This window comes from Eptatretus burgeri, chromosome 7 (genome assembly GCF_056783735.1).
Source record: "Eptatretus burgeri isolate ZD-2024b chromosome 7, Ebu_testis_v1, whole genome shotgun sequence".
Lineage (NCBI taxonomy): Eukaryota > Metazoa > Chordata > Myxini > Myxiniformes > Myxinidae > Eptatretus > Eptatretus burgeri.
Genome location: NC_140967.1, coordinates 67,780,775 through 67,793,274, shown reverse-complemented (window position 1 = coordinate 67,793,274; position 12,500 = coordinate 67,780,775). Strand labels below are relative to the sequence as shown.

Below are 12,500 nucleotides of genomic sequence, written 5' to 3'. Positions count from 1 at the left end.
CTTCTTCATCATCAAAATACTCTGCAAAAGACTATGGTACATCTCATCATCATAGTACTGAGACTATATTATTAAAAATCCCCCAATGACATCCTTCAGAGTGTTCATTGGGATCTGTTTACAATATTTATTCTTCTTGATTTATCAGCTGCCTTTTATCATTCTTTCATTTATGACTGTCTTTCTTCCTGCTTTGTCAAAAATGATTCTGCTATGGATTGGTTTAAACCATATATTGCAGCTTGTGCATTTACCATTGAGATTGCCGCTCAGTTTTGTCTTCAAGGCTCATTCCTTGAACCATTTATCTAATTGTTACGAGACACCCAATTACATCTGTCTTTTGATCCAACAAATTCTGTTGCTTGTCCTTTTGTCTGTCTTTCTGTCAAATTGTGGTAAAACACCAACTTGCTCTAAGTTCATTGAGACTAAAGCATGACTCACATTTGCTCTAGGCTAGGATACGGTGGCTGTACCCCCCCCCCCTGAATTGACAGAAACGTGCGACGGCCGCAGAGTTTCTGAGGTGGCCTCAGGGTGGCCCTATGCCGTATGGCTATCTTTTACAGGCCGTTGGGGTCTCCGTGGACTTAAAGCGCGGAGTTATAACTTTTTTTCATTTCTAGGTTGGCCGTTGCAATTCGACAAGCCGTAGCCATGACGTAGATGTGTTCCACGTCGACCTACGTAGGGCGTACGGTGGGCTTGCGTTATTCGTGCGTTTTCCGTAGGCTCTTATCAATGAAAAATGAATTTTGCCAACCCCAAAAAAATTACGGCGGCCGCATTATTTCCACGTTTGCCTTAGGGCCCCCCTGCGGTCACCTTGCGGGCACCTTGAGGCTACCTTGCGTCTGCCTTGAAAATTCTATGGCCGCCGCAGGGACGCCCTAAGGTCACCATGCGACATCAAATCAAAGACCGTACGGCACCCTCACGTTTTCGGTCTCCACAATTTCTAAATACCCCGTGCGGCTACCCAAAAAATAAAAACATATGTGACTGCTACATTGTGTGACTGTGGACATACTGCGGCCACCCTATAATTGCTCGTGGCCGTAGATTTTTTAGACCCTATGGCCGCCGAGCCAAATGTGACTGAAGCATAAAACAGACTAACTTATAGTTGGTTCCCCATCTGCTTTCAAGAATACCAATCTTTTACAGTGATGTTCGGTTAACATAAACTTATTCCTACTGACCAAATCTTCAATCTTGCCTTTATGATTCAACATTAACTTTTGATACTCATATTTGCAAATGTTGTTAACCTACAATTTACCAGTTGCATAATATGTGCCTAAAATCCATTGTTTTGTCCATCTGAGAAGAGCTGGGACTTTTGGTCTGCTCTTTAATTATTCCTCCTTTTGATTATTGTAACTCACTATTTGCTGGTCTTCTTTAGTCTTCATTTCACTATCTTCATTTGGTTCAGAATTGTGCTGCAATAATTGTTGTGGAGTAAAGGCAAATATTGTCATATGCCGATTCTTAAAAAGCCACATTTTTCCGTATTTAACGGGAATCATCTATAGAACCGTGTTCATCCCTGACAAAGCCATAATTGGCCTAGATAGCTTGTGCATCACTGATCTTCTTCAGACATATAGTATAATTGGGTCCATTCTCTGTATTCTGGACATGTTGGTCCACTTACTGTGCTTTTTGCACAATTGAAAACTGTTTGTGATCATGCTTTTCCGAAATATTCCCCTCAGCTTTGGAACTCTCTTCCTGTTCATATTCACTTTGTTCCCATTCTCTCCCTTTGTTTTTAACCCCCATAAATACACACCTCTTCTGCACAGGCTTTTAAGTAGTCGACCTTTTCCCTTGACATTGAACTTTCTTTTCTTTTATGCTTTACTTATTTTCTCCCCTAATCTGTATCTTTACTACTTTTAGCTTTATCTATTTTTCTTTTTCTCTTTTAATTCTGTTCAATGCTTTGTGATGTTCCCCCCCCCCCCATGAAAGCCCGAGATAAAGTTTTGATTTGATATGATTGAAATATTGTGTGGTTCCTCACCTCCACAATGGCATTTCACATCTGAGCACGGGTATTGTGCAGAGTACTTGACAAAAGCCACCTTGTGGCTAAAGTGTAGTGCCATATTTTAGACATATAAGTCGATACTTTGTTTTTTTCCCCGAAAGTCTGGGCTTGTATTCAGAATCGACTTATCTATGGTTTAAGACATTGAATTGCATAAATGAATTTTTTTTTGCAAAGTGTGATATTTTCTAAAAAAAATTGTGTAATTGTTAATTTAAAACACAACACAGGTTTCCACTTGTGTGGTGTTTCAAATTTTAAAATTCAAATGGATCATTGGTGATCTCCACATTTTCTAAGTCATATTTCAGAATCAGTGGAGTCATAACACGTGTATTGTTTTCTATCAGGCGAGCTATTTCTGGCACCCTGAACAAATTGCAAATTCCTGCCTTGACCGATTGCTGGGAAGGCAATGGCAAACTACACAGCATAACCGATGCCAAGAAACTGCTTCATCAAAATACTCCTTCATCATCAAAATACACTTTCCAGTAAAACAAAAAACAATGTTTTCCTAAAAAGTGTGACATTAAGCAAAATGTCATGAAGCGGACGAGATATTACAATTGATGTCGTGTTATAATGGGGGGCTGTGTTCCCATGGAACATTTTCAGTCACCCTAATACAATGTTAACCTCACTTAACTACTACGTATTAGATTAGAGACAAATATTAAATAAACCAATAAAGAACACAAATGAAATCCACAAATGGACAATTAAATGAATGGTTACACGGGTACTCACCAAAATGTAGGGCTGAGACTGCATGTTGGGATGGGAGAGGTGCAGGTGTGGATCGAAGGGGGTACAGGGAGGGAGAGGCATGCCTTTGAGTCTCGTACGGACTGCTCAAATATTTTTTGTGCTGCAAAGACAAAGAGTAAGTAATCCCGAAGCGATATGGCACTCCCCTTGCCCTGAACGATTTTTCGGGTGATTCGCGCGATGAATCTGGGCTGTCGAATGGGCCACGACAAATCCAGAGTGGATAATCAATCACTGAGATCCTGCGAGCTGATGCAATCGGAGCTCCAGGGATCTGCGAATATTTGGAAATACACCAAGGAAATGCGAAAGTTTGGAAATATGCCAGAAACGATGAATATGTGGAAATACACCAGGGAAATGTGAATGCTTGGAAATGCACCAAGGAAATGTGAATGTTTGGAAATATGCCAGAACCTATGAATATTTAGAAATACTCCAGAGAAATGTGAATGTTTGGAAATATGCCAGAAACTATGAATATTTAGAAATACTCCAGAGAAATATGAATGTTTGGAAATATGCCAGAAACTATGAATATTTAGAAATACTCCAGAGAAATGTGAATATTTGGAAATATGCCAGGGAAATGCGAATGTTTGGAAATACCAAGGGAAATGCAAATGTTTGGAAATATGCCAGAAACTATGAATATTAAGAAATACACTTGGGAAATGTGAATATTTGGAAATATGCTGGAAACTATGATTATTTAGAAATACACCAGGGAAATGTGAATATTTGGAAATATGCGAGAAACTATGATTATTTAGAAATACACCAGGGAAATGCGAATGTTTGGAAATACCTAGGGAAATGCAAATGTTTGGAAATATGCCAGAAACTATGAATATTTAGAAATACACCAGGGAAATGTGAATATTTGGAAATATGCGAGAAACTATGATTATTTAGAAATACACCAGGGAAATGCGAATGTTTTGAAATACCTAGGGAAATGCGAATATTTGGATATATGCCAGGGAAATGCGAATGTTTGGAAATACCTAGGGAAATGCAAATGTTTGGAAATATGCCAGAAACTATGAATATTTAGAAATACACTAGGGAAATGTAAATGTTTGGAAATACGCCAGGGAAATGCGAATATTTGGAAATACGCCAGAAACTATAATTATTTAGAAATACACTTGGAAAATGTGAATGTTCGGAAATACGCGAGGGAAATGCGACTATTTAAAAATATGCCAGGGAAATGCGAATATTTGGAAATATGCCAGAAACTATGATTATTTAGAAATATACCAAGGAAATGGGAATGTTTGGAAATACGCCAGGGAAATGCGAATATTTGGAAATACGCTCGGGAAAGGCGAATATTTGGAAATACGCCAGAAACTATGATTATTTAGAAATACACTTAGAAAATGTGAATGTTTGGAAATAGGCTCGGGAAATGCGACTATTTGGAAATACGCTCGGGAAATGCGAATATTTGGAAATACTGCACGCCAGAAACTATGATTATTTAGAAATACACCAGGGAAATGGAAATGTTTTGAAATACGCTAGTGAAATGCCAATATTTGGAAATGTGCCAGGGAAATGCGAATATTTGGAAATATGTGAGGGAAATGTGAATGTTTGGAAATACGTGAGGGAAATGCGACTATTTGGAAATATTCCAGGGAAATGCGAATATTTGGAAATATGCTTGGGAAATGCGAATATTTGGAAATACGCCAGAAACTATGATTATTTAGAAATACACCAGGGAAATGGGAATATTTGGAAATACGCTCGGGAAATGCGAATATTTGGAAAGACGCCAGAAACTATGATTATTTAGAAACACATCAGGGAAATGGGAATGTTTGGAAATACGTCAGGGAAATGCGAATATTTGGAAATACGCTCGGGAAATGCGAATATTTGGAAATATGCCAGAAACTATGATTATTTAGAAATACACTTGGAAAATGTGAATGTTTGGAAATACGCTCGGGAAATGTGACTATTTGGAAATATGCCCGGGAAATGCGAATATTTGGAAATACGCTCGGGAAATGCGAATATTTGGAAATACGCCAGAAGCTATGATTATTTAGAAATCTTCTTCTTCTTCTTTCGGCTGCTCCCGTTAGGGGTTGCCACAGCGGATCATCCGTATGATCCGCATAGTGATTTGGCACATGTTTTACGCCGGATGCCCTTCCTGACGCAACCGTGGTCGCCTCTTACAACACAGGGATATGGTACACCTATTTTAACCAGGGTATACACCGGCCCAGTACACTGGTACTCATTTCGCCGACCTCGGAAGGATGACAGGCTAAGTTAAACCCCTGGTGTATTAATTCAGTGGCCCAACGGGGCTTGAACTCAGGACCTTTTGGATCCCAAACCACTGCCCTAACCACTGCGCCAACACCAGGCTACTATGATTATTTAGAAATACACCAGGGAAATGCGAATATTTGGAAATATGCGAGGGAAATGTGAATGTTTGGAAATACTCCAGAGAAATGCGAATGTTTGGAAATATGACAGGGAAATGCGAATATTTGGAAATATGCCAGGGAAATGTGAATCTTTGGAAATATGCCAGAACCTATGCATAAGTAGAAATACACCAGGGAAATGCGAATGTTTGTAAATATGCCAGAAACTATGACTATTTAGAAATACATTAGGGAAATGCGGATATTTGGAAATGTGCTTGAGAAATGTGAATTTTTGGAAACATGCCAAAAACTGTGATTATTTAGAAATACACTAGGGAAATGCGAATGTTTGGAAATATGCCAGAAACTATGATTATTTAGAAATACACCAGGAAATGTGAATGTTTGGAAATGTGCTAAGAAAATGCGAATGTTTGGAAATACGCTAGGGAAATGTGAATGTTTGTAAATACGCCAGGGAAATGTGAATGTTTGGAAATGCGCTAAGAAAATGCGAATGTTTGGAAATATGCCAGAAACTATGAATATTTAGAAATACACCAGGGAAATGTGAATGTTTGGACGTATGCCAGAAACTATGAATATTTAGAAATACACCAGGGAAATGTGAATGTTTGGAAATATGCCAGAAACTATGACTATTTCGAAATACATTAGGGAAATGTGGATATTTGGAAATGCGCTTGAGAAATGTGAATTTTTGGAAACATGCCAAAAACTGTGATTATTTAGAAATACACTAGGGAAATGCGAATGTTTGGAAATATGCCAGAAACTATGATTATTTAGAAATACACCAGGAAATGTGAATGTTTGGAAATGTGCTAAGAAAATGCGAATGTTTGGAAATACGCTAGGGAAATGTGAATGTTTGTAAATACGCCAGGGAAATGTGAATGTTTGGAAATACTCCAGAGAAATGCGAATGTTTGGAAATATGCCAGGGAAATGTGAATGTTTGGAAATACGCCAGAGAAATGCGAATGTTTGGAAATATGCCAGGGAAATGTGAATGTTTGGAAATATGCCAGGGAAATGTGAATGTTTGGAAATACGCCAGAGAAATGCGAATGTTTGGAAATATGCCAGGGAAATGTGAATGTTTGGAAATACGCCAGGGAAATGTGAATGTTTGGAAATACTCCAGGGAAATGTGAATGTTTGGAAATATGCCAGGGAAATGTGAATGTTTGGAAATACGCCAGAAACTATGCTTATTTAGAAATACACCAGGGTAATGTGAATGTTTGGAAATACGCTGCAGAAATGCAAATATTTGGAAATATGCTGGGGAAATGCTAATATTTGTATATATGCCAGGGAAATGTGAATATTTGGAAATACGCTCGGGAAATGCGAATATTTGGAAAAACGCTCGGGAAATGCGAAAATTTGGAAATATGCCTGGGAAATGTGAATATTTGGAAATACGCTCGGGAATGCTAATATTTGTAAATACACTCGGGAAATGCGAATATTTGTATATACGCTAAAGAAATGCGAATATTTGGAAATACGCCAAGGAAATGTGAATATTTGGAAATGCGCCAGGGAAATACCACTGGCTTAAAGCAAGGGATATTTTGCGAATGACCAAGAAAACCAAGAAGGATAATTACGGCTGCAAAGCTAGGGAGACAAACGTTGAGGATACATGATTACAATAAGTGTCATGTGTTACATTGAGGAAAAGTTATTGCACTAAGGATAGGTCAGGTATTACAATTATTAAAATAAATGTTGAAAAACTCTTTACATTCCAAATTTATCTGAAACATCATCCCACAAAGTTATGCAAATAATATTCACAAAACAGCTCATTAATATTTATGACCCTGGAAGTAGCACTGGAAGCAATGCTTTGAGTGTCACAGAGGAATTAACTCCTCTATTGTACTCACTGATCAGCTGATAAGTCCACACCCGCTGCAAGTTTATGTACAGTGCCTTCAGAAAGTATTCACACCCCTCAACTTTTTCATATTTTGTTGTGTTATAGCCTGAATTTAAAATGGATTACATTCAAATTATTTGTCACCGATCTACACAAAATACGCCATAATGACAAAGTGAAAACACGTTTTTCGAATTTTTACAAATATATTGAAAACGGAATAGAGAAATATCTAATTTACATAAGTATTCAACCCCTGAGTCATTACTTTGTAGAAGCACCTTTGTCAGCGATTACATCTTCGAGTCTTTGGGTGTGTCTGTACCAGCTTTGCACATCTGGATTTGGGGATGTACTCCCATTGTTCCTTGCAGATTTGCTCAAGTTCTGTCAAGTTGTATGGGGAGTGTCACTGAACAACAATCTTCTAGTCCTTTCCACAAATTCTCAATGGGATTCAAGTCTGGGCTTTGGCTGGGGCTACTCAAGGACCAAGGACTTTCATGTTCTTGTTCTGAAGCCATTCCAGTGTTGCCTTCGCTGTATACTTGGGATCATTATCCTTTTGGAACGTAAATCTTCACTGCAGTCTGAGGTCTTTTGCACTCCAGCAGGTTTTCCACAAGGACTTGCTTGTATTTGGCTCCATTCATTGTTCCCTCTGCCCTTGCAAATGTCCCAGTCCTTGCCACTGAAAAGCATCCCCATTGCATGACGCTACCACCACCATGATTCACATTTGGGATGGCGTTAGATGGGTGATAAGCTATGCTCGGTTTGCGCCAGGCATAGAGCTTTGCATTGAGGCCAAAGAGTTCAATGTTCGTTTCATCAGACCATAGAATATTTTGCCTCATGCTCTCAGAGTCTTTCACATGCCTTTTTGCAAACTCCAGGCATGCTGTCATGTGCCTTTTTCTCAGGAGTGGCTTCCGTCTGGCCACTCTCCCATAAAGCCTAGATTTGTGAAGTGCTGCAGAGACTTGTCCTTCCAGGAGGTTCTGCCATCTCAGCCAAGGAACTCTGTAGTTCTGTCAGAGTGGTCATTCGGTTCTTGCTCACCTCTCTGACCAAGGTCTTTCTTGCTCGGTTGCTCAGCTTGGTCAGACGGCCACCTCTATGAAGAGTCTGGGTAGTTCCACATTCTTTCCATTTCCTAATGAAGGAGCTCACTGTGCTCTTGGGAACTTTCAACACTCTAGAAATTGTTTTGTACCCTTTCCCAGGTCTATGCCTCCTCACAATTCTATCTCAGAGATATACGGACAGTTCCTTGGACTTCATGATAGAGGTTCTGTTATGACATGCACTGTCAACTGTGGCACCTTACATAGAAAGGTGTTTCTTTATAAATCATGTCCAATCAATTGAATTGGCCACAGGTCGACTCCAATCAAGTTGTGAAGACATCTCAAGGATGATCAAAGGAAATTGGATGCACCTGAGCTCGATTTGCAGTGTCATAGCAAAGGGCTTGAATACTTATTGATGCAAGACATTTCAGCTTTTCATTTTCAATAAATTTGTAAAAATTTCTAAAAACATGTTTTCACTTTATCATGATGGGGTATTTTTTTGTAGATTGATGAGAAATGTTTTTTTATTTAATCCATTTCAAATTCAGGGGGTAACACACAGTGTGAAAAAGTCAAGGGGTGTGAATACTTTCTGAAGGCACTGTAGCTCCATCTTGTATTTCAAATCCACTTGTTTATGAATGAAGGAAAGAAAAATGGGGGAATTAGCCAATTGAATTTGTACTTCACATTGACTTATAGGTCGAAAATACGGTATTTTCAAGTATTTGCCTCTGATAAATCAATGAGTTGATTGTGCTTTTGTGTTTTCCACCCTGGAGTTCCTGTGACTTTATCAACATGATTAATTACATTCTGTATTGTGTATCAGCTGGCAGGATAGCCTAGACATATGCACACTAACTTCTGTGCTGTCTTGCCTGGGTTTGAATCTCAACCCAGCTATAAATTGTTACCATGGTGTTTTTCATGCAGGGTGATGCAACAATGTGTGCACTTTCCATCTTTACGACGTGAACTCAAAGGATCTGTCTCCCAGCACTGGTTATATTGGTCGATGTTCAAAATCCCTTGGTGTCTTTCATGAAGATTAGGCGAGTTATTGCCAGCATCCTGAACAAATTCCAAATTGTTGCCACATTCAGTCGAAAGTCAAGCCTGGCCAGCCCGTTCATGAAAGATTTGATGTAAAGACTCCCCCCCCCCACCAGCCCAAACCAACAAGAAGCCCATGTTGTTGCAGGCCTAGTTGTTTGTATAGCCGAATATCATCTAACAGAGCATTATGTTAAAATCTGCATGACAAAATTCATCATAGTTTTGCTTACACTTTGAATGACTTTATTTGGACTTACCTTAAGTAGTGCTTGACACAAACTTATCTGAGAATTACATTGTTAATTGAATTGGAATATCACCAATTTTAATTTGGTTGTTTTCAAGAGAAGATTTTGAATGTAAAACTTAACTTAATCTTCCACTTTCTTTCACCTTTTCTACTTTCTTTATCAGAGAGGTCCGTCTTGATATATCCTTGAAGCTTACCAATCAAGCAGTGGATAGGATGCTGGAACTGCTATCACAAATGCAACGACAGCTGGTAATGTGTACAGTTTGTTTTTTGTTTTGTTTTTTGCATGTAAAAGGTTGATTATGAAAGCATCACATTGTCAAGATATGAATTTTTCTCTTGACAAAAATCTCACCACTGCCTAAACTCTTTATCTCATGGTTATGACCACTCTTTGGTTTTCATTAAATCTCCAGCTACGTAGTATATTAATTTTTTAATGAGTGTGTCTGCACAACTTTTTATTTTTCTTTCTCTTTTTAATTGTACTTGAGTACAATGAATCATTCACTGACAAATTTTGCAAACAACTTGGACGTGACCTTCAATTTATATTTCTATGAGAACAGCACTCGGTAGAGCGCATACTGTACCTCTGCCAGGCTGAACAGTTTACGTTTTGTGATAGACTGATAGGCCGGACCTGAACCAAAATCTAATCAGCTTGTTCTTGACACCTACTCAACTGAACCATCAAGTGTTTTTTTTTTTTTTTTTTTCAGAATCTATCTTACAGATTTTTGAAATATGCTATACAGTAGAGTAAACCCTTAAATATCGCGGGTTTGAATATCACAGTTTTGACCTATCACGGCAACCTCTTTATGTACCAATTTAGTTATCACAAGGTTTAATTTCGACCAATCACAATTTTTGAGCTGGGTTGTGATGGTTATCTCGTCGCACCACAAAGCTTTTGTTGTTTCTCACATGCCGTAAACAGTGGAATGGCGTTGAAGTGTATAACTATCGACAAAAGTGATTCTTTTAATTTTATTTATTCGCTGGTTTCGAAGCTGTGGAACATGTTATTAAAGAAACACATCGACAGATTACAAAGGAAAACGATTTAAGATAGGGGAGAGAATGGTGGGGGCGAGCAGCAAGTTTAATCACTTTTGAACGTTTAATCCGCTTCAACACAGCAGGAAACTTCAATTTATGTTTATTTCGCATGTTTATTTCAATTGTGATGTGTTTATTTTTGGCTGCCGTCCACCTTCCTCTATATTTTCTGAAGCCCAGGAGCCTAACCCCCTTATTACCATAGGAATTTGGTTTTGAATATCGTGCCATTTTTCAGGAACATAACGCCCACAGTATTTAAGGGTTTACTGCAAATCATTTTGAGCCAATCTTTCAAACGGTGAAGAATCACTTTAAAATAATTTTCTTTTTAATTCCCGTATCTGGATCCGGATGCAGATCTTCACCCGAATCGAATCAATTCGTCCTTATTCAACTCCCAACCTTTTCAGCAAGTTTTATCCGAATCTGTCCTTGACTTTTTGAGATATCGAGCAAAATATCATTTTTGGCCCCATCTCTCAATGGTGAAGGATCACTTAAGAAATTCTAGTATCCAGATCCATTTCTGGATCTTCGCCAAAATGTAATTTATGCAACCTGTCCACCAAATTACGTCTGAATCCGTCCATAACAATTTGAGATAGCCTACTCACAGACAAACATACAAACAAACAGACAAACTGACATGGGTGAAAACACAAGGTGGTGGAGGTAACGACAACTCGGGAATAATTCTAAGATGGGTTTGTAAATTTTATGGAGAAATATATATTTTTCTTGTTCCAAACTAAATTTGATATAGAAAATGACCATTGTGTTTTTTGTTTCAAATCAACCTGGTTTATGTCCACTGATTCCTCTCTGGCAGTCATTTAAAAGTTATAACAAAAATTATTATCTGCTTGCAGAATGCATAATACTGCATGTATGTATATGTATATGTATATGTATATGTATATGTATACAGGGGTTTCCTTATTTTTTGGAGTAGAAGGCTACCATTAAAAAGTAGCAGGTTACCATCACCAGCGCAGCTGTATGGCCGGGGTCCCGGGCCCCAGGCGGGCCCTGGAAGCCGGAGGATCCGAGATGGCTGGAGATGCATTCTAGCATGATTTCTGACATGAAATAGTTCTCATATTATCATGCTGTTGGGGTGGAAAACTCCACAAAAAACTGGTGTTTTTTTTTCTTTCATTCATTTAATGCATATTTTTCCTCTTCGATTTCATTTTACTTTGTTAAATATTGTTTCTTATTATTTTATTGTGTTCTGTTTTGATTTAATAAACAGCTCAAACTAATAACTTCAGACTAGTTTATTGTTTGAAAATGAATGATAAACATGTATTTAACTTCACTCGTTTTTTGATAATTTATTTATTTGATGTAAGCCAGCTTCAATCAGTCAACCAACCAAACAGTCTAAGTGTGAATACTGCGTCACAGTCACAATCCCAATTTGGTTAAACTATCACCTTACATTATCCGCCAATATCGTGTTGTTATACCGTCAAGAAAAGCTCGCAAGTCTATGGTACATGTACCTGCGGTACCAGTATTCATTCACTCCTCCGAAAGCGTCGCCGGCCAGGCCCGCCAAAAGACCGCGACGAGAGCCGGACCACCGAGGGGAACCAAGCAGCCACTCAAGCCACTCGTCCAGCTACTCAAGCCGCTCGCCCAGCCTGTCATCCTTCCGAGGTCGGCGAAATGATTGCCAGTGTACTGGTCCCGGTGTATGCCCCGGTTAGAATAGGTGTACCATATCCCTGTGTGTCGTAAGAGGCGACCAGGGTTGGCATCAGGAAGGGCATCCGGCCATAAAACATTGCCTCAAGAAAAAGCCAAACCCCTGCACAGCAGGGAAAAATGGCTGTAAAAACGGTCATATATATATATATATATATATATATATATATATATATAT

At 38.7% G+C, this 12,500-nt stretch overlaps 1 protein-coding gene across 5 annotated transcripts in view; it reads left to right on the top strand.

Annotated features, from left to right (window-relative positions):
• Positions 1-12,500, top strand: part of LOC147023470 (F-actin-uncapping protein LRRC16A-like) — a 208,707-nt gene that overhangs the window by 116,278 nt on the left and 79,929 nt on the right. For all 5 annotated transcript variants that reach the window (XM_085888894.1, XM_085888892.1, XM_085888893.1 and 2 more), the window contains one exon: positions 9,703-9,790. In XM_085888894.1, coding sequence (XP_085745020.1) covers positions 9,703-9,790 — 88 coding nt within the window. The remainder of the gene's footprint in view (positions 1-9,702; positions 9,791-12,500) is intronic.